The 24,081-nt window shown below is 31.0% G+C and overlaps 2 protein-coding genes across 4 annotated transcripts in view; one reads left to right on the top strand and one right to left on the bottom strand.

Moving 5' to 3' along the window:
* Positions 1-3,955, bottom strand: part of CycB3 (cyclin B3) — a 35,884-nt gene extending 31,929 nt beyond the window's left edge. For 2 of the 3 annotated variants that reach the window (XM_072532556.1, XM_072532558.1), the window contains exons 1-2: positions 3,800-3,946; positions 3,509-3,681 (exon numbers count right to left, since the gene is read on the bottom strand). The gene's annotated coding sequence lies outside the window, so the exon portion shown is untranslated. Of the gene's footprint in view, positions 1-3,508; positions 3,682-3,799 lie in introns of all 3 variants that reach the window. The other variant, XM_072532557.1, reaches the window with a different exon arrangement.
* An 825-nt stretch (positions 3,956-4,780) lies between these two features.
* Pex1 (peroxisomal biogenesis factor 1) overlaps positions 4,781-24,081 on the top strand; it is a 32,923-nt gene continuing 13,622 nt past the window's right edge. The window contains exons 1-8 of the mRNA XM_072532555.1: positions 4,781-4,977; positions 5,033-5,254; positions 5,795-5,909; positions 13,084-13,971; positions 14,623-14,884; positions 17,146-17,308; positions 18,264-18,414; positions 19,542-19,726. Coding sequence (XP_072388656.1) covers positions 4,888-4,977; positions 5,033-5,254; positions 5,795-5,909; positions 13,084-13,971; positions 14,623-14,884; positions 17,146-17,308; positions 18,264-18,414; positions 19,542-19,726 — 2,076 coding nt within the window. The 5' untranslated portion in view covers positions 4,781-4,887. The remainder of the gene's footprint in view (positions 4,978-5,032; positions 5,255-5,794; positions 5,910-13,083; positions 13,972-14,622; positions 14,885-17,145; positions 17,309-18,263; positions 18,415-19,541; positions 19,727-24,081) is intronic.

The following is a 24,081-nucleotide window of genomic DNA, read 5'->3' as shown; positions in this document are numbered from 1 at the left end:
CATTTTAAGAGTAATAATATTTTAACAGTTTACGCTGTATTTATTCAAGAATGCTTACTGTTTCTATATAAGAATAAAATACTCTTTAGGAACTTTGAGCCCAATAGTATAGTAAATACCAGGTTATATAATTATAAAATTCCAATACACAGGTTAAGTATAACAGAAAAAAAACGCTCTTTATTGCTGCATCAAATTGTTTAATAAACTGCCTGAACCTATTAAAAGGGAGGAAAGATTAAGTTTGTATAAACATCAAATATTTAAATTACTGGTAGCTCCTGAGCCATATGCTGTGGAGGACTATTTGTATATGTAATGGTTAGGAATAAGTAAATAATATTTTCGTTTGTGACACTGTTTTTTTTTTAAATAATTTTATGTTCACGGAATGTATATTATTTTCTAAAAATAAAGATATTGTTATGTTATGTTATAATTGAAATAATACTTAATCAATTTGTCCATTGCACAAGGTATCTTTCCCATAGGAGTAAGTATGTCACCTGTCATCATCATCATCAATAGCTCGACAACCCTTTCTGGGTCCTGGCTTGTTCTAGGATTTTCCGCCATTCTGTTCTGTTCCTTGCTTTGTTTTTCCAGTTGGTAATCTTAAGTGTTTTCAGATCTTGTTCCATGCATCTAAGTTTGGGTCTTCCCTTTGACCTTCTCCCTACTGGTGTTTGCCTCATTATATGTTTTGGTGTTTCAGTCTCCAACATCCGTTCAACATGACCCATCTACCATTTATAGTATTTTTGTAACTGTCTATCTTTTCATTATGTGTTAAATATATGTCAAAGTAATCCTCTGTGTTGTCTTCTACTTAATGTACAAGTGTTTTGTTTTTGCTAGATCCATACAAACAATAAATGGGCATTTTTTAGATAAACATCGGTTAGTTCGGCCTAAGGTCCGGTCCCTAGATGGCCGAACTTTACGGGAGTCTACTGTATATGAAAAATAAAGACAGGTTGCAGTTGGTAACATTTACTGATACCCCAGTCATTAGAGATGAAAATTCTACTGAACCTCTAAAAATCATACCAACAAGCTGAATTTTAGGGAGGAGAAAAAAATGTTTCAAATAAAAAATGTAACTGAGATAATTGTAAACAAAAATTTATCTATATAATCACTTTTTGTGTAGACAGGAACAAAGCTTGAAGCGACCGGCGATTTGAATGTCAGTTACGCGCGCGCAATTATTTTAAAAAAAATTTTTGAACTTTTGATCAAGGTGTCCTATCGACAAAAATCAAAATGAGTTTTAAAGGTGAAGAGTGCAGGTTTAGTATGCAATTTTTTGTATTTTGCCGCAAATAAAGTCACTTTTTATGAAGGTGTTAACGGTAGTAGGTAGCACTCCTCTAAGATCCCGGTAGAGGACAGGCTGCTACAGGCAGTGGCGTCCCTGCCATATGCTAGCTACTGACTTTCTCCTATGTCCAAGCCTTTAGGAGAGGCCAGGTCCCCAACCTATCTTCCTACCCATTTCCCAATCCTTACCACATCCCGATTAATCCCGCTACCAACCCGCACTGGCCAGCGTGGTAGTGAAATGGCTAATTTTCCCCGTAAATCACATGACACAAATTAGAAAAAGGCCCTTAGTCCCCGGTGACGGTAGCCACCAGATTGGACCAAGGGCAGAGGATGCAAAGAATCACCGGGTTAGACACGGCCACCATGGAAAACGAACATTGCATATTGCCACTTATAACGTAAGAACGCTTGCAACTGAAGATAAGCTTATTGAATTACAGGAAGAATTTAACTGCATAAAATGGGATGTACTGGGACATTCCGAAATACGAAGAGGAGGAAACCAATTAGTTTTAAAATCAGGGCATCTGCTACATTCCATTGGAGAAAACGATAAGACAGTTGGCGGCGTAGGCTTTCTCGTGCACAAGAAACACCTAGATAAAATTATAAAAATAGAGAGTGTACCTCATATTAAAACTGAACGAGAGACGCTTTATTAAAATTATCCAAGTATATGTACCCACGACGAGCCATAGCGATGAAGAAATCGAAAACTTTTATGAAGATATAAATAGAGCTATAGAAAAAGATAAAACCCAGCACCTAATCTTAATGGGTGATTTTAACGCTAAACTTGGATTTAAAGAAGATAACGCAGAAGTGGCTATGGGCTCATTTGGATACGGTGAGCGAAATGAGGAGGTGTGCTACTACATTTTTTGTTGCATCATCGGCTCTATGTGATGAACACATTTTTCAAAAAGAACCAACAGCGTAAGTGGACGTGGGCTAGTCCAGATGGCATAACAAAAAACGAAATTGATTTTATCATCACAAACAGAAAAAATATTGTCCAAGATGTTACAGTAATTAATAAAATCACTGTTGGGAGTGACCATCGGTTGGTTAGAGCAAAAATAATAATCAACTTTAGACGAGAGGGGATTGCAATGATAACAGAGAGGCATTCTAATAAATGGAAATCGATAGAAGATAGAGTAGCTTATCAGTTTCTCATAACTTCAGAACTGAAAGAAGTAGAACATCTAAATGAAAATGCTTTAGATATAGAGGTGACAAACATGTCGAAACAAATTCGAGAACGATTTCCGAAGTGGAAATTGAAATGTCAATAAATGTACTTAAACCTTTAATTGTGGTTTATTCCCATTTAAATAGTAATTACTTTGAAATGTCACAAGAAAATAGCTTCAGAACAATATGCAGTAAATGAAGAAAATGATCAAATAAACAAATAATTATAATGGTCATTAACTTCAAAAGTAGATAGAAATCACATAAATATTTTTGATATTAGATATATGGTATACTTAATGAACATTAAACAAATATATAATTCAATCTAGATTAGATACAATACATTAGATAATATACAATAAAAGCAATAGTACTTTTAGGAAAATTTGTTCAACATTGACTATATAAAGAATTTTCTACCTCTTCCACTTTTCATAATCTGTCTTCTTAAACTACTGCTCAAATAACTTCTATGTTCTGTGTAAAAAAGCAGCCAAAACACCATTTTTATTGTGATTTCTATCTCGTTTACAGCATATAATCCACTGCTATCTCCATAAAATAGTTTCATTATTCAAAAATTTAGTATATATAAAAAGATGTATTATTATTAGATAGTGATTGTAGATTTGTTTTGTCAAGATAAACATTAGCTATAATACAAATCAAATTTAGAAGTCAATATACCTAGCCACATTAAACACATGCTCTCTATTATAGTGAAATAAGAAAATTTGTCACACAAGTCATTTTGTACACTAGAAGCAATTTATTTTTATTAAGTTTTACATTTAAACTATTCAAAGCTGTCGCTTTAAATAATAAATAACATGAAATAAATTTTATCAATATTTAAACTTTTGGGGGAAACGCCAAAACGAAATAATACCTACAGCTATTATTTACAATTTGACCAAATTATTTTATAATAAAAACTAAATATAACCAGTTGATTTATGAATTATATAAAAAAACTTACATAAAAAGATCAACGGTATCACAAACTATATGGGCTGGGATTTTAACAGAATGACATCCAGGTGTATTTTAGCGCCTTTTTTATATAGTTACCAAAATGATCTCAACATTTATAAAAACTATCATACTTTAAACCATAAGGCTTCATCTAATGTACAAATAAAAACAAGGAACCTAAAAAGTACATTAAAAAACGAGTTAACATGATTTTGCTTTCGATCGTGATAATCCCTTATCACATTTTTCTCATTTGCTGAATTAACCTTTATATAGATCGTATTTCAAGTCTTACCTTTATGTTAAATATGTAAAATACTTTTGTAAAAAACTTCTAAAAACTTTTAAACTTTATAAAAATCGTTGAGTAAAGATTGTCAGCTTGAATGAACAAACGAACTCGACGGTTATAAACTGAAAACCGAAGAGCTGTGTTGTCATATTTCTAATCGATTATTTGTAACATAATCAAAGTTGTCGTTAAATAAACTTTAAATTCGTAATATACCTCCCAAGGTGTATTCAACAATTAAAATGAAGCAACGTGTTTATTTTACATTTAATCTTACAATAAGCAAAACACATGTAACATAATTTATAACTTATATGATATAGAACAATTAATATTACAATATTGAAGTAAATTTTATGAATGTCAAAATTTTTATAAAACAATATAATCAAACGATATACAAACAAATGTATAGTAGCTTTGAACAACTTAGTGATACATATTTATGGTAGGTATCTACCTACTCAGTTGGATATACCGACCGAATATAATCGTTAATATTTGTACCAACAATAACTAGAAATTGTTGAAAATCATATCAATTTAATAAATACAATTATATTCTAAGTTTAAACCTTACGGTGAAAGGGAAAATAAACATTTTCGAATTTTCAAAATTTTATTTTGCATTTCAATTTAGAGATCCAGAACTTTAAAAATATTGTTTAATCATCATAAATGTTTTTAATATTAAATTTAAATGAAGGTAATAACTCGTATAAAAAAATACTATTATTAAATTGATATCATACCTTTTCAAAAATCTAAGTTAAATTATTAAACAAATAGGTAAATTTGTGGATAAAAATGAAACGTTTAAAAAATATACTACCTGGCAACACAGCCTTTCATTAAATTTGAAAAACACAACAGTTATAAAAACATCTGATTGGATAGCGAATAGATGATGGGCTGATGGGCATGTAAACGGAATATCTTGTCATATGTCATAGTTCTGTCTGGAAATAATTCAAAATAAACAAAACGACATAACCTCTTTTTAAAAATATTATGAATAGACCTGTGTGCTTATGTTAACATAAAAACATAAGGAATAACTAAACCACCACTTGCCTAAAGAATACTTCAATATGTTTGAAAGAAATTTAATCTTAAAGTATTTACCTGTAAAAGACAGCTTCTTATACACTAACCCTAATTTGAAATTTTTAAAAACTGGTGTAAGTATGATTTTTCTAGACTCACTACTATTTAATAAATAACATTTTATTGTAGGCTTGTGTTAAAGTTATTATTAACGAGAATCATGTTGTATATTTTTCTGTTGGTGATACCTCAATAGAACTGGATGACAACTGTATTGGACTTAACTCTTTATTTGCTAGAACTTTAAATGTAGACAATGGTATCTTAGTTAGAGTCTCTGAAGTCCCTTCCTTTCCTTCAGTTTCTAGTCTGACTGTTTTTCCGGTTAACAGAAATGAATATGAAGTAATGGTAAGCTTATAAATTATGTTTTTCAATGTCTGAATAAATTGTTATTAACTGTTGTACATTATACTTATCAATATCAATTAAATGATTTGTTTTTTGTTATTAAAGTCATTTAAATATAATTTTTCTATTTAGTTTTTTTTTTCATAGATTTACTGATGGAGAAATATTAAATCATTATAGAATAAACTAGCAGGCCAGTGTTGTTGTAAACCTTCAAGCAAGTCTTTATGACACCCGATCAAGTATAGAAGGCTGCATGCAGAGTCTATTTATTATACTCATTGGGTTCTGTAATCTTTTTTCTTGGTGACATCTAAAGGAATTTATAAATCTCCTATATCACCCTAATATGATTTGCTTCTTTCTTTTTAAATTGCGTAAATTAATAGTTACAATGTTAATATATAAAACAACACTAATGTTTAAACACAAAACTGTTTTGTTTTGTATAATGACTTATACTAGGTATTTGCTAAGATGGTTTCAGCTTATTTTAAAACATTTTTTGGGTGTAAAAATGATAGTTTTTATTCTTTGCAGGAGATGTTAGCCGATAACATTCAGGATACATTACTTAGTCAAATTAGAGTGGTTTATGCAGGACAGAAAATAGTAATATGGATAGGAAATAATATTAATGTGACTGTATGTGTTGGTGAGCTTCTTTTCACTTTTTTTATGGTATTAAACCAACTGCGTAGTATCAGTGGGCATGCAATGTCTCCATTGTGATATATCTGGCCAAATCGAGGTAGATAACATAATGTTATATTCTCCCAATCTTTAGAGGTTGCTCTTAATAGGATTTTTACAGACTGAACTGCATTGTAAATACTGCTGGTACTTGCGGTAATCTCTAATGTGACTTATGTGATCGACTGTTATCTTACACATCTGTCAACGATATTCTGTGTATAAAATAGAGTTAAACTAAATTAAGTTTATTTATAAAACTTAAACTAAAGTTTTGGATTAAAAAGGTGCTAAAATAAAACATATTAAGGATTTTATCCGACAAAATAATTTTTGTAATTAAATCAACAGCAGAGATATGACCAACAGTAACATATGAATCATTACCGTAGTGCAAAAAGATGACACAATATAGACGTGTATAGTAACAGGCTGTAGAGTCAGGCGTTATATCATAGGAGCTTTGAAATGTACTAGAACTGCACCCCTAGAATGGCTATTGCTAGACTTCCCCTGCTGCAATTATTTTGCTGATTATTATATCCTGATATATATATATATATATATATATATATATATATATACATATATACTATATTGTTATCTACTTTGTATTTTTGCTCGAAGATACACTCAATTGTTTTTCTCCATAGTTTAAGATGAAATTCAAATGTTTATAAAGATCTCTTGTTCATATCTTTTGTAATGCGCAAATTAAAACCTTATACAGGATGGGAAAACAAAAATACTACAATGAAACTAATTAGTAATCCAGCAACAAAATTAAATCCGATTTTTTACTTACTAGTTATAGTATAGCCAATGATTACCTCTGATTTTGGTAAACCTCCATCAATTTGCATCAAAATTTGAGATTGAGTATATTTTGCCCTCAACTTGAGCTTCAAATTAATTCTACCCTCAAAAATGACATGCGCAACATTTAATTAAATAAAATAAATATTTTACAACATTTATAAGCATGATTTATGACTTTGATTAATTTTTCAACCCTTTTAGTAACCCCCCTTAAATCAAAAATTGCATATTAACATTACACACATAAACAATGTGTTTAATGTTTATGATGGAATGTTTGGTTGACTGTGAAATTTTATTCCTTAGAACCAACCCCATGAAGCAGAATCATTGAAAACATTGGTTTTAACAAACTTTAATCATTTGAATAATACATTACTGAATTGAAATCTCATTTAAGTATTTATTTATTGATTGCGAAATTTTCCACCCTTTAAAACTTCGCCTTGTCATAAAAATAATGGAAACAATTTTTTATCAGCTTTAATAGCTTTAATATTATTCTTTCCACATTCCCCAAACACAATTTTTTCAGAAATTTATTAATTAAGAGAAAAATGTATTAAAATAAATAATATTAAAATGTATAAAAAGTTTATTCATTTTTTATTTAAATAATGTTTCACACATTAATCAAATAGTAATAATACCATAATTTTTAATTTTTCACTCTTCATCAGAGCTCTGTTTACCAATTTCTCCTTCTTCATTAATTGGAGGGCTGTTTTGGTAATTGTCCCCACTGCATGATCCGCAAGTTGCATTGCAAAATAACCCTACTCTTCGACACCCTGAAGAAGCACCACACCCTTTTTTGCAGTTGCAAAAAGTAATTTTTAACATTTCTGCTGGAGCAGGTTGATTGGGATTTTTAACTGGAAACATAGACTCTCCAATTTTCCTCCATCCTCAGTCAACTGGACGATTCCAAGCCATATCTGGGTTTGCTTTATACAACTACAATAATAACAAATTTTTATAATATTTTGATACGTAATATTACAATATTGAGAGAATAGTTTTTATTATACATACATTTTCATTTTTCACCAAATTAATAACACAAATTAAATGATTGTTAAGTGCTAACCACCAATAAACAATATCAAGTGTATTTGACTCCGCTTCTGGAAATATACTGAAATTCTCTATAGAAACACGGCACACTAGAAAGTCCCACTATGTTTTCGAGCAGATATACAGAATTCCTTTCACTTTTTTTATCTTCAAAATATACATACACATATCCACATGTGTTTATCTTGTAAGTATGTACCTATCGACACGTATCTATTTTTTACAATAACTTCGTTAGTTTTTATGATGTCAGATCATCCTAAAAACCATTTCAAAGGTAATTTCAAGGGCTATAACATCGTATCAAATTCAATATTTAAATACCTTATTTTTGTAAACATAAAAATTTAAAGGTCCCCTGTTACATGGTTCTCGCAGTCAACTTTAGGCTTTAAACTTTTTTATCTCAGTTATGTTTTGAATAATTTTGTTAAAGAAAAACTATCATTTTTTCCGTATATGCAGTATTTTTGGAGTTATTATCAAAAGAAGATGAAATTTACGAAAATTTGAAAAAAAAATCCGATTTTTTTAAATTATATGCATTATAAAGGCCGATTTATACATATCCGTGCCGTGTCCGTTCCATGTCAGTGCAGAGTTCAGGTATTTTTAATGTTATATTTACATACAACCGCATTGTAGCAGTGTGCGTAACGGGCCGAATAGAGAATAAAACGTTATTACATATTTCTGTGTAAAAGAGAAAACATTTTATAAAAAATGAACTCTTTTTCTTTTTACTTTAATACATATAAAAAACCATAACATACTAACCGCACATCTCCTGCTTGTCTGTTAACCAGCACTCTCGTTCACAAAACTATAAAATTGTGTTTATACAAGTCCGTGCGGTCCGTGTTATTTCCGTGCATCGTCAGTGCCGAAAACAAAAATATCGTTAAATATCGGGATTAATTTCAGGCCTTTGTACAATGAAGACAATAAAGAGTACTTTATTGATTTGTTTTGCCGGACACTGTCATAACACGGAATGGACACGCCACGGATATGCATAAATCGACCTTAAACCGGTATGCTCAAATAAAGAAAGTCTTATAGGGATTACTATAGATTTTAATTGTTGTGGAATTTGCGTACGTTTTATTTTTCACTTTTTCCTAAAAAATTCGAATCATCATTATCATCCAGCCTTTTGCGCCAAAAGTTGAATATAGGCCTCCCCTAATTTCTTACAGTTCTGTCTTGAGGAGCTTCCTGCAGCCAATTCTCAGCGATTCTTTTGACGTCTCTTCATCGTGTAGGTGGTCTACATCTGCTTCTTCTATCAGTTCGTGCTCTCCACACTGTAATTTGTTGGGTCCACCGCCCGTCATTCATTCTGGCTACATGAACTGCCTAGTTTCATTTCAGCCATGCTATGCGATGTGTGACATCTATGACGCTTGTCCTTCTTCTTATTTCTTCGTTTCTAACTCTGTCTCTGAGAGTCAATTGAAGTAATGAGCATTCCATTCGTCTTTGGACTACTCTAAGCTTGGTTGCTGTAGCCTGGGTTAAAGTGTTTCGGCGCCGTAAGTCATGACTGGAGGCACACATTGGTCGAAAAACTTTTTCAAATAATTTGGCTTGTTGCTCTTGAAGATGTCTGATAGAGCTCCATATGCGGCCCATGTTAAGTGATTCTTCTTTGCAGTTCAGCAGTTTGGTTGTCCCTAGCAATTTGGGTTTCATGACCTAAGTATAGAGAGACGCTACCTGCAAGAAAATTTAGACTTTAGAAATGTGGCTTTATCGCCGAATCCTGGGGATATCCTATAGCGACCACGTTACTAACCAGGACGTTTTATTAAAAACGCAAAAAGGAAAAGAGTTGTTAACCACAATAAAAACAGCCAAAATCAAATACCTCGGTCACATCATGAGGAACAGCGAAAGATATGGGTTGCTGCAATTAATTCTACAATGAAAACTAGAAGGAAAACCAGTACCAGGAAGGCGAAGAATTTCCTGGCTGAAAAATCTACATATGTGTTTCAAAATAACAACCACAAATCTTTTCAGAGCAGCAGTTTGCAAAATACAGATTGTCGACTTTTCAATTTTCGCTTGGTACCAGATTTGTCATGTATTGTGTATTTCCAAAAATGTATGTTCAAACCAACTTCATTATAGGCGGCGTCTAACTCAGTATTGATTCAGAGATCATTTGATAGGTATTTATAAGTGCTTGGAAAAATGTTCAGTATGTATATTTTATAAAATGCATCGGTTTCCCGTTATTTAAGCTTGAATACTTGATTTTGAGTACTCATCGAAAAACAATATACATTCAATACATTTTGAATTAATATTAAAAGAATTTGTAAGTAAGGAATTCATTTTATTTTTTTTTGTTATCTTCAATTTTGGTAATGACAACTTTTTTGTAAAAACTTACAGTTTTTGGGTTATTTATAAAAAACCGCTTTAAAACATGCATTTTTTTTTTCGAAAAATCAAAATCTTTGACCTTTAATATCTCAAAAGTATTGATTTATAGTTTTGATTGATTAATAACATTATATAACAAATTTTGCTTAAAATTTTTTCCCTATATCAATTTCTGGGGTTATTAATAAAATATTTTCCACTTCCGTAAAAGGATGGCATCCACCTCCATGATAAAAGCGCAAGTTGGTATGGTTGCTTTTGTTTCTTGAAGTTTTCTCTAACTACTCACCAATTTTCATGAAAATCGATGAAGGTTTAACGAAATCGGAAGTGAAAACCTTCAGTGACTACTATTAATATTTATCTACTAACAATAATATGTAAAATCAAAAATTGTAAATATGTAATACCAAAAAAAAACGGAAAAAAATAAAAAGAATAAAAAAAAATAAAACACTCGGAAATAAATAATAAAAAACAAAAAAGAATAATTATCAATATATAAAAAAATATATTAAAATCGCATAATAATTAGAAAAAAGTCAATAAAAAAGTTATATTAAAAAAATCCCATATAAATAGAAAAAAAAAACTAAAAAAAAAAGAATAAAAAAAGATAATATTTAGATTTAAGAGAAAAATGTTTGTTAACGTAATTAATATTTAGAATGTAATAACTCAGTAATTTTATTGTATACAAAAAAGGAAACTAGCTTACCACAAATAGTTTGGCTAATTGGCTAAGCCAAAGTCATTTTTTCTTTTTTTTTTTATAGCCCTTTTTCTATCCAAATTGTCGAATAAAGGCCTCTCCCATTTCTCGCCATTCATCCCTGTTGTGTGCTAGGCGTTTCCACATTGGTCCTGCGACTCTTTTGATATCGTCGCTCCAGCGCATTTGAGGTCTTCCTCTTGGTCTCATCGCATCGTACGGTCGCCAGTTTCCGACTTCTTTGTTCCATCTACCATCTTCGAGACGTGCGTTGTGTCCAGCCCATTTCCATTTTAATTTAGCTGCTTGTTTCGCGGCGTCCTTTATTTTTGTTCTGTTCCGGATTGCTTCGTTCGTTTGCCGATCTATTAGTGAGATACCAAGCATCTGTCGTTCCATGGCTCGCTGAGTTTTTCGAATCTTGTCCATGTTCTTTTTTGTGAATGTCCAGGTTTGAGCTCCGTAAGTGAGAACGGGAAGGATACAAGAATCGAACACTTTTGTTCGAGGGTTTTGGGGTATCTTTTTGTCTTTCAGTATGTATGAGAGTTTTCCAAATGCGGCCCATCCCATTCTTACTCGTCTGCTTATTTCGGTAGTTTGGTTTTCTTTTTTTACCTTGATATTCTGACCCAGATATATGTATTCTTCTACATGTTCCACTTTTGTTCCTTGGATGGTTATCGTCGGTTGATCATCTTTATTCGACATTAGCTTAGTTTTACTCAGATTCATTTTCAGTCCTTTTTTTATGGATTCCGTTATTCCGATATCGATCATCGTCTTCAGTTCTTTCCAGCTGTCGGCTATTAGTACTACGTCATCTGCATATCTTAGATGGTTTAAATACTTTCCGTTTATCGATAGTCCCTTCGTTTCCCAATTTAGTGATTTAAAGATGTCTTCAAGTGCGGCAGTAAATAGTTTTGGAGATATGGTGTCTCCCTGTCTTACTCTTCGGTTGATTTTTATTGGCCTCGTTTTCATTCCGTTATCCATCGTGACTACCATTTCAGCGTGTTGATATATATTATGTATTAATATCCTATATCTAGAATCTATTCTGCTGTTGACCAGTGCTTCCTCAATAGCCCATAATTCTATGCTGTCAAAAGCTTTCTCGTAGTCTATAAATGCTAAACAGATTGGTAAATTGTATTCGTTAACTTTTTCTATTAGGACCTTCAGTGTGTGAAGATGGTCACATGTACTGAACCCTTTTCTAAATCCGGCTTGCTCTACTGGTTGATATACATCGAACTTTGTTGTCAATCTATTTGTAATTATTTTTGTGAATGTTTTATAAAGTTGTGATAGTAGTGATATTGGACGATAATTTTTCAGATCTGTATTGTCCCCTTTTTTGTGTATTAATATTGTGTCAGCAGTATTCCATTCCTTTGGTATGTTTCCTTCAAATAGGCATTTATTAAAAAGTATTTTTAGGTACCTGATGACTACTTCTCCGCCTTCTTTCAACATTTCTGCCAGAATTCCATCACTACCCAGTGCTTTATTTCTTTTCAATTCTTTAATTGCATTTTCTATTTCTACTTCGCTTATTTCGGGCATTACTTCAGAATTTACGTTTGTTATTTGTCTTTTCAGATTTTGCTTTGAAGAGTCGGGGGGATCGTTTCTTGAGCGGTATAACTCAGTATAGAAGTTTTCAACTATGTTTGATATCTGAGCTTTGCTTGTTTCTAGTTGGCTTTGTTGATTTTTCATAGTTATAATATTTTTCTTTCCTAATTTCGGTTTGGTATATTTCAGACTTCGATTTTTCTCTATCACTCTTTCTACATGTTCTTGTTGATGTTTTTTAATATCGTCTTTTATCTGTTTTCGTATGGCTCGATTAAGTTCTTTGTATTCTGTGGTATTTCTTTTGTTTAGTGACAGGAGCTCTTTTCGTTGTTTCAGCATATTCTTCGATTCTGCACTTATTTTGGATTTTTTGTTGTTATGGCGGGTTGCTACTTCTGAGCTAGCATTCAATAGTTCTTTTGTTATAAGTGAGTTAATTTTATTAACGCTGAGTTGTTCTAGATTTAGATTTAGATCTAGAAGCCAAAGTCATTATATAATAATAAAAAAAAAACAATAATATGAACATATAATTTAAATTTTTTAGGTAATGTGAATCCAGTTTCTCCTGGTGCAATAGACTTTTTGACGGAAGTACATATAGAAGAATCTTCGTACAAGCCATTGGAAGATAATATTACATCAACTGGTTCTAATGAGATCGCAGATAAATCCGATTGGAAACTATTTTCAAATTTTATTAAAGCTCCTATTGCGAAAAGTTCTTTTGAAAAATACATCACTTTACAATCTGAATTACTTTTTAGAGTTGTTCCCATAAAGAAAGTGCCTTTTCCTGATAATGCTTTACTATCAGACCTTCCATTTACTATATTTTTATTCAAAGATGTGATATCTGAAGCCGTATTGCCGTTTAAAATATTTCGACTGAGTTTATTAACTAATGATGTTTTTGCTAAGGATATTTATGCAAGACTAGTGTTGATTGAAAATTTGGATTTAAATATGGATGATGAGCTATGCGTAGATGAAGAAATAATTAGTTTTTTCGATTGTCCGTTAGGAGCTAGAATGAGTTTAAAACCTGTGGACAAATACCCTTTTGTTAATGAAATTCAGATCAACGCTAATAAAAATTATACAGTGGATGTTATAGAAACTTTCAAGCGATTTCTGGCAAAGGGAAGTGATCAAGATAACGTTTTTGTATTGAACAGCGACATTCCTATTAACATTGGTGACAACATTGTATGCAGCCTAAAATTCTTCCCAGATGAACCAAAGTTTTGTGTAATCGACGATCATCTTGTTAGAAATTGTAAATATTATTTAAATATCGAGAATATTATTAAGGAAAACAAGAAGTCTAAAGATCAAAGCGTTCATATTTTAAAAGATATTTCAAACTTTAACCCACTTATAGATGATACTGTAAACGATATTTCGAGGCTGACAGAAAACGTTTTAATAACAGGTAAGTTAGATTGGAAGTTATTTAATACAGTGCGTTAATTTTTAGATTAGATATACACACTATAAATGGCAACACTGCGCGCCGTCGACTTTCCACGAACGTCCGTTGCTCCGTCGCCAATTGACTATTCTGATTAAGATCGCAGCACCAATGCGGTATGAATTTGAACCGAGCTAAGAGCCATTATAATTGTTTACATCTTGTCTTGTATATTGCGATTGCGTTAGTTTTGTGTTTTTGAGTAGTTTTGTTCGTACTGATTAATAGACCATTTGTTATATAATAGTCAATTAATAATTGAAAGGAAGATAGAGAGCCGAAGATAAGTAGGCAGAAGAGCCATGTCATGGCTTCGCAATATCAAAACTTGGATTTTTTCAACATTTTCATGTGCAATATTGTACATTTTCCACTTGCAGGCAGGTCTGACTTATGCTCATCATGCTAATCTGTATCTATCTATTATCGGTATACTGTTCCTTACATTCTTTCACACCTTAATGAATTGGCAATAGAACATTTTTGAAGCAAGTTGTAAATAAAAAGTTTCAATAAAAATTTAAAATTTTATGATTTGCTGTTTTTTCATGAAATAATGTAAACTATTTAATTCTTATAAGTTTATTAATTTTCATTGATTTTAATTTATAGGAAAACCAGGAACAGGAAAAACGACACTTTTAAGCGAAATCGCGCGCAACTTGTGCCAATATCCTAGCTTTTTGTTCATAAAAGAAGTGAAATGTAAAAGCATCAAAGGAAAAACTATGGATTCCTTACATAAATTTTTTTCAAATGTATTTTCCGAGTTATTGCTACATCAACCATCTATATTAATTTTGGACGATTTACATATTTTATGCGAAAACGTTCACGGAGACGAAGCTGCTCCCAACTATATTTACTTTAGCAGGTTTGTTTTTATTATTTTGTATACTCCTGAAGAACTATGCATTAAAATTATATACGAATATGCGTTGCGGAATATGTATCAGGATTTAACCTTAGTCATTCTACTACTATAGAGATTTGGATTGTAGCCAGGGTGTTAGGATGCACGCGCAATCTGCTTTGATATTGTTCAGAAATTCTTTTGCACTCTTCAGAGACTATTAGTACCTGCAGATCTCTATGTAAGGCGTCATTCTGGATATACCAAGGGGCATTAGCGATTGTTGTTAGAGTTTTAGATTGAAATCTTTGTATTTTCATAACATTAGATTTGCTAGCTGATCCCCAGAGCTGCGTACCATATGACCAAACGGGTTTTATTGTAACTTTGTATATCAGCAGCTTGTTGTCGATCGATCGGTGTGAGTTTTTTCCCAGCATCCAGTAAAGTTTTCTGTATAAAATTCCTAGTTGTAGTCTTTTCGTCCATATATTATTATTATTATTATATTACAAATAAGGGCAGAGGAGCGAGCTCCTATTATGCCCAAAAATCAAAAATAAAAAACATCCTTATAAAACTAATACCAATTATAAAGTTAAGTAAACATAAACAATTAAGTATATCATACAAAAGTTGAATGGTGAGACAATAAATAAATAAATAAATAATGCTGTCAAAGAAAAAAAATCCTATAAATAAAATAAACCACTATCAAGTTTATTTTTAAAGATGTTAACACTAGTTGCCGATATGGTGTCTTGATCCAAATTGTTCCAGATATTAAAGATTCTATTTGGCAAGAAGTTCACCCTGGACCTTGCAGTAGTTTGTTCCCTTTTCAATTTGTATCGATGGCCTCTTAATCTTTCGTCTTGATTCAAAGTGAATATGGTGCTTAGGTTCCCAAAGTTATGTTTTAAAATACGGAAGGACATAATTAGATCACCTCGAAGACGTCGCTGCTCGAATGTCGTAAGATGAGCCATGGATAATCTATCTTCATAGTTAGGTCTTACACGACCGTATGCCAGTCTTGTAGCTTTACGCTGAACATTTTCAAGTAGGATCTTATCGCGAATGAGATCTGGATTCCAAACATATATTCAAATATATGTTTGGCTTATATTAATCTTTTGTCCAGATAAATGTCTAGATATTTTATATCATTCTTTTGGAGTAAAGGATACCCATCGAGGTTAACTTGTGGATATATACCTCTTCTTAGAGTAAATGTAATGTATGTGGACTTTGAGGGATTTACTTTCATTCTGCAGAGTTTAAACCATTCATTAGTTTTGTTTAGATGTAGTTGCAGTATCTCTGATGCTATTACTGGATTACTATGAGATGTTAGGAAAGGTTATTGCTTGGTGGTAAGTCAGCCGTATGTAATAGGTACAAGATCGGTCCGAGCACACTACCTTAAGGTACACCAGATTTGATGGGGTAGAGTTTTGTGTGGGCTTCACTATACCTTACTATATATCTTCTTTCTGTAAGGTATAATTTAAGCAGTTTGAAGTAAGTGTAAGGCAGTTTTTCCTTTAACTTGTACAGAAGTCTTGTGTGCCACATCCTGTCAATAGCTTGACAGACATCAAAAAAGGCTGCAGTACAGTATTTCTTTTTTTCGAGACTAGTTCTTATTGTTGTGTATAATCTGTGAACTTGTTCTATTGTACACTACGTGTACAATGCGGTCTACGGACACTAAGTGTTTTTATCTGAACACTTTTTAAAACGCATATTATAACCTTATACAGAATCGCATAAAAGTTATTGCTTTCTGAATTAAATGAAATTAAAAAAAAAAATAAAAGATTTTTGAATCGTTATAAGTTAATGAAGTTAATGAACTTTAATGTTCTGTCAATCGAAAAGTTTAATCTACAATTTCTTGAGTGGCTAATATAATTTTCTTTCAGATCTCTAGATATTGACACCATTAATTAGAATGATTTAAGTATGGAGTTTTATCGAATATACTAAATAAAAACATAAAAATCCACTTTATAAGAACAATTGATATAATAAAGACACCGATATAGCAATTTTAACAGATGTGTCTAATATTTCTTTGAGACTAGCATTCCATCTATTTTATAATATATAATTATATTCTCGGTGGTTATACATCATTTAAAAGCTCTTTTGCATATATTTGTCGATTCGGTCGCGTCGTTTCAAAATAGCTACGGTTGAAACTCATCTTAAATTGACTCAGAGTCTCGTTTCTAAGAATATATATAATTTTAAATTAATAATTTATTTAATTTCAGAATCAGTGAAATGCTATATAACTTTCTAAAACTGCTATCTCCCTTGAATAAGATTGCAATTTTAGCTTCATCTGAGAGTACAGATAAATTAAATAAGAATATTTATACCTCGCGTGGAAACCACCTGTTCAAAAATATTTATTCAATAGAAGAACTTACTAAGGTAAGACCGTAATTTGTATTTTATTTGTTTCTTCCATTAAGTATTGTAACCTACATTTACAGATAATCAAATTATATACGAACACCGTTGCTGATTGTTAATTCATAATGATTTTGTTTGCGTTTCCTGTTTCTTTGTTCAAGTGTTGTATCAGGAAAGTGAGCTTTCAAAAGGCATCACGTTTTCTTCTTTAGTTTATGTAAACTTATCGTTTGGATTTTTAAGTGGTCCGCTGCCATTAGAGTGGTCTTTTGACATAATTTTTTGAAAGGTGGAAGCTAAATTGACCATCTTTTCATAGAACTGCATTTATGCTTTCCTTTTAGATCTTCTTAGTTTATTGTTGTATTTTGTTAAACAAAATTTTAGTTCTCCATATTACGTGAACTTTTGCTTCTGTTAAAGGCCTTACTGTATTTCCTACAGTTTCCTAACGTATTTTCTACAGTATGTCAACTTTCCCTTTTAGCTTTAGCTTTAGTTTTAAATGGTTAGCTACGCGACAAAGCATGTATAAAGTAAAAAAAGACGGGATAATTATTGCACAAGCTGGAATAAAAAATTACAATTCCCAACTTTTCAGAAGTCAATTTTGGAAATAGTAACTGTCATTTTGATATTATATAATATTTGATATTTGCAAAAATAGGATTCGAGCACACACACAGAATAGCACACATAAAAAAAAGTGTTAATAAATAACAAAGAATACAGTTTCAGTCGCCTTATTTTAACAAATTCAGAGACCAACCTTGTAAATTTGACTAAACCAAACCTTGTAGTTTGGTAATACGACATCGATAATTACATGGCGATCCTGCATTTATTCTCATGACCATTGATTATTATATTATCATTGTTGCTTTTCTTACTTCAAATGTTACTCTTATCATAAAATTTGAGAATTTTTAAAATCTGTCTCAAGAGTTTTATAAAATAATGTATTTTCTTTTAGGCTAACAGAATATCTGCTATACGATTTCTTTTTAAAGATTACACATTGGACAATGATACTTGTAATGACTTGGCCATTAAAACGGAAGGGTTTGTTATTCAAGATTTAGTAGATTTTTGTAATAAAACCCTTTTCGAAATGTACAAACATGGTAAGGATATTGTAAAGTACTGGAAACAGTATAATTGATGTTAGTGTATGTAATAATAATTTTGTGATTTTAATGGCATTGGTAAGTTGCTTGTCTAAAGTTTTCCCCCAGGTTATTTTATGAGTCATGAAAGTTAAACTAATACGGACGTCCAAAGACATATAGGACCATAGAACAGATGAGTATAAGGCATAACCAAAGAAACTGTGAGATGTAATATCGTGCCCAAGGAGGCACGACACTGGGAGAAAAGTGTTGGCGAAGCGATGCCCTAGAGAGCTGGGAAACGCATGAAGATCATACAGCATTATACAGATTGTACAGAAAAAAGAGAGCCCAGAGGAGGACTCACAAATAAGTGACTTTTCTGAGACCACATACAAAAATATAAAGAGAATGAACAGAGAAGCGACTCCGGCCGCAAATTATGTGGCAATTAAGACTCCAATAAAGATCCTTCACGACTCTCGGCGATGAATCGGTAAAACGCGGAACCGCATCATGCGCAGTGTCAACTAACCTCTTTGACAGTCTTGAATACGTTTTCACTCTCATGTGTATTGTCTCCTTTTCTGTCCAAAAGAAACGCCCGTTCTGTAGGTACTATTGCGTCCTGTACTGACTTATCCGCAGACTTTATTGATCTGAACCATTGACCGCGGTCAGTTACGAGATAGCCACTACTCGATTTTTACGATATGTGGCACGCTTAGTTTATATATTAACCACACTTAGTTTAGCCTGCGAATCAATGCATTTGCCCGGTTGTGGCACGAGAGGCCATTAGTTAGAGTTGACAGTTTTAACTGAACTACCTAATTATAAATAACTATATCATATTTGGTTATTCCTGATAAGAGGTACTACCTATACAACAGACCCCCTACACCCGTATTCAACAATATTCTTCAGTATTTTGTTGATAACTTTCTTTGGGTCTACCCATTTTTATTCTGCAGCCCTAGTCATGTTACTAGTCTTTTTTGGTATAATTTTTTAAATAATTATAACACCTAGTTTATGTTTGATAACACATTTATTGTCTGAATAAGTTAATCTTACACCAGTGGATAATTTAGATTTAAATATCCAACAATTATAAAATTAATGACAATAATGAATTGTAGAACCAGAAGTTTCCACAACAACTTTGATAAAACCTAAATATTTGGAAACAGCTCTAAAAAATACAACTGTCATGTCCTTACAAAATGTCCAACTACATTCGCCAGGCGACAAAACTTTTTCTAGTGTAGGAGGCTTACAGAAAATAAAGGAAATATTGCTCGAGAACTTGCTTTGGCCTAGTCAGGTAAGAACACAACTTATAAAATTATAATAAAAATAATAATAATAAAATAATAAGAAACACATTATATATGTATAATATATAATTAGTAAAATCTTAATTTAAATTTTAAATTGATATCAAAGAAGTCAGTGTTTTTAGGCATATTTCAAATGGCTCACATTTGTTTCTAAAAATCAAAACCGAAATTGCCATAGGTTTTGAAAATTGGACTTTAACAATGGAAATTCCATAGTGACCCATTAATGGAAAAGTGGTAAATTCTAATGATCTCATGAGAATCGTAAAAAATGGCAAAAATCTCGGAACGTTAATTTATTTAACACTTTTATAGAAACTGTTTTAAATGGAAAAATGAAAAAATTGCATAAAAAAAGCTGAACTTTTCACCTTTATAACGCTTTTTGATTTTTGTCGATAGGATTCTATGATCAACAGATATCGAATTCTTTTGTAACCAGTAAACATCTTTTGTAAACCAGTTAGTTGTTATCATTCGGTTAGTGTTGAAGAATTGTTGCACAAAAACATAGTATGCAGACCAATACATTAAACACAACAGCCCTAGCCAAACATTCTCTAGAAAATAGTAATTCTTTTGATTTTGAAAATATACAGATTTTGAAAAAAGAACGAAATTACAACAAAATATGCATATTGGAGATGATTCACATAAAAAAAGATCCAAATTCTATCAATAATCAGACTGACATCAAAGATCTTTCCAATATGTATCATAATGTAATAAATTGAGTTGTTTTTAAATGCATTATGGCGGATATTTAAGATACGACCCTGACCAACGTTTCAGTTGCCTCTTCCGACTGGGGTGGGGATGCTTGAGTTACGTCACCAGAGTACACAAGAATACAAAACCCATTTATTATCACAGTTTGTTCGTGGTAATTATCTTTCAGTTTATTATTTGCTTTATTATTTATCGTTTCTTAAATATCTCAGTTTACTTTATATTTTTGTATTTGAAATTTTGGTGTTGTTTTCTATAAAAACTTATTTTGAATTATCGAAGAAACGTTATTTATTGTAGTTGTACATCGTACCTATTGTCTTCGTATCTTTTTATAAGGTAGGTTAAAACTTTAAAATTTCATTATAATGTATTAACGTAATAATAATGTTAATGAAATTTCAGAATGTAAAATATTAACATGAAAATTAGAATGGAAATTATAATGAATTAGAATATTAAAAAAATGGAAAAAATAGTTGTAATTCGGTAATTCAGGTAATTCATTTAATAGTTAATCCAGTATTGATGGAAATTCAGTATACGCGACAAATGTTCAGTGTAGAATGGAGATTAAAGTCCTAGATTTACGTAAATACTGCATTAACATTGGATAAACGTTAACAACCAGTTCTAATTAATTTTAAGTACCAAACTGCCTACATATCAACAGTTTTCCAGGTACTAGTTTAATAAACCGGAACCGTGTCTACGGAGATGAAATTTATATCAATGAATTCTCCTTCACTTACTAATGATTGTGCAATGATTTTTATTCGGTGCAAAGCGTTCTTTTTTATGTAATTCCGATTTAAAATATGCCCGATTTTCAAAAGCCACCGCCATTATTCGCCATTATTTACCATGAAACAACAAGAAATGACAGGAATGACAACTGTTTCTTATGATCAAGACGGGTAATTTTAACCAGTGTTGCCATAGTTATTCAAAATTATGTTTTCTAATGAAAAATAAAAATTTACCTAAAACGTAAAGTTTATAAATTATTACCTACTTTTAACTGAAAAGTATAGCTTTTTTACAAGGGTCAGTTTAGATTTGGTTACGTTACTATACGTTTATTATCACGTTTTCATATGAACAATAAAAATTTTGATAAAATTTTATTCTTATTACTGCTTTTTTACCAGCGTTAGGTTAGATTTGGTTACGTTGGTTTAGTTTTAATTTCATGTTTTCTTATGAAATATAAAAATTTTGATTTTTAATTATAATATAACATTTTTTTTTATTTATATTACTGCTTTTTTTTACCAGTGTAAGGTTAGATTTGGTTTATTGGTTTACATTTTTAATAATAAAATAAGACGATGGTTAACGGGTACTCGTTTTGCACGTGGTTATTGAGATTGTATCCACCTGTTTTAATTAAGGTAATTTTCATGAAATTTTTAGATCTTTTAAAGGTTAAAACTGGCAACAATGTCAAAACTACATAAAATTGTTCATATTGTTTTGAAATATTAAAAATCTTGATTATTTTAAACAATTTTACCCATTTTTTCATAATTTAACAGTAAAAAACAGTGAGATTTAATGTGTTTTAGTTACGTTTTTTTTATTAAGACACGTATATATATACTTTTCTTTGCTTTTTATGTAATTTTTTTTTATTCATACTACTTTTTTTGTTATGTTTTCTGTATTTTTGATTATTTGGGCACTTTTACTAGTTTAAAGCAAAGAAAACATTAAAATTTGAGGTTTTTTTTTCACTTTTTCGGCCAAGTCCACAAAAAATTTGGCATTTTTGAGGCGTTCCGGCTTACTAAATAATTACCGTTTTCCATAATTAGGTATTATAATCCACTAGACATCTTTATTTCATAACTATCTTTACTATTTTTCACACATCAAAGACATAAAAACGACGATTAACAATGTTACGATTAAAATTACTGTACTCTCGTGACGTAATTTCGGGCTTAATGTTCATTGGTTAGTCGGAAGAGGCAACCGTAGTAAGTCTACGAACCGTGACCCTGACCCACTCCTATTTTAAGATACCTGCCAGATGTCATCTGTCAATGTCAGATACCAATTTTAATCCATGTTAAACTTTTAAAAAGTGTAAACATGAAATTTAATTATATAATGTAATGTTTATAAAATAAAGTTAATAAAGTGTCTATTGAAAATGGCAAATTTGTCGAAACGTTTAAGCAATAATTAAATAGTTTTATTAATTAACAGTTCTACAAACGCAGAAAATAAAAAAGTTTCTGTTTATTACATATATATATATATATATATATATATATATATATATATATATATGTATATATATATATATATATATATATATATATATATATATATATATATATATATATATATATTGTTATGATCTGCTTTTAACCTGTTGGTGTTGATGGGACTCAACTACTTTAATTAATTATTCAAAAAAAAATTTATGAATTAAGCAAATCAAAACATAAACAAAAAACAAATCTCAGGGCTCAATTTCTATATAAATCACATTCATTCGTGGCTTCTAGTATTTCTTAGTTCCTTGCTTATCGGTATAGACACGGGGAAATAAAAATACACACATAAATTCAATAGAAATTATCAATACCATTTATTTTATCAAAAGGAATTAAAATATTAAATATTGCAATTTTTTTAATCCTAGTATATTTATATCATACTAAAAACACGAATAGAGAATCTTATTTCTTATTGTTTCCTTTGTAACTAAAATCAACTTTAACAATTTATAACAAACAAATCTGATTGAATTTGAATAATTTTATAATACCTAATGAAATGTTATGAAATTTAATATGCAATATGGTATTTAATACGAAAAACCCATACATTCATGTCACAAAAGAAAACGACTGACCTTTGGTGATAAATCGACAATGTCTGCACACGTAAAATTTTTCCTTCCTGGGTTGTGTTGTAACCAAAAGATTTCGTCCACGTTCCCCAACAATGTGTTTCTGCTACTCTGCAAATTCTGCTCTCCGCTTCTTGTTCACTGCTTCCCAAAGTGCTCGTTCCTATCTTGTCCCGATACAATTCTCCACCTTGGTTTTTTTTTTTAATCACTTCTACTTTTTATGACCCAAGGATCTCTTTTATCGACAAATTCAAACATACTTTTCCTCGTTACTTACACAACTGGACACATCAGACTCCAAGGAGTTTTCAAAAGAACCTCTCTACTTGGTCTATAACCAGTTCCACTATTCTTCTAATAATACTTGTAACTTTTAACACAACCTGTAGTACTTTTCCAACACACGGTCTTCAAAACTGGACTTCTGCTTTCGATCGAACAAACACAACCCCCAAAATCTACTCATTCATTCCAGACATCGGCTCGTTCTCCCCTTCCATCATTATTTTTCATCCAATCAAAAAAAACTTTCAACCATACCATATAATTTACCAAATACAACCTCTCTTGTAATTCTAAAGAAATTCTCAAACTTTCGTATTGGATAAAATTCCTTATACCTTTATAACCACAACTTAATTATACAGTTTCCAAAAATTGTGTTATCTATTTTTAAGAAACTAATACAAAAAAAAAGGATAATACAAAAGAATATATTAAAAGCTGTCTACTTTATACAAT

This window comes from Diabrotica undecimpunctata, chromosome 5, assembly GCF_040954645.1.
Source record: "Diabrotica undecimpunctata isolate CICGRU chromosome 5, icDiaUnde3, whole genome shotgun sequence".
NCBI classification, from domain to species: Eukaryota; Metazoa; Arthropoda; class Insecta; order Coleoptera; family Chrysomelidae; genus Diabrotica; species Diabrotica undecimpunctata.
This window is presented reverse-complemented; position numbering and strand designations above follow the sequence as displayed.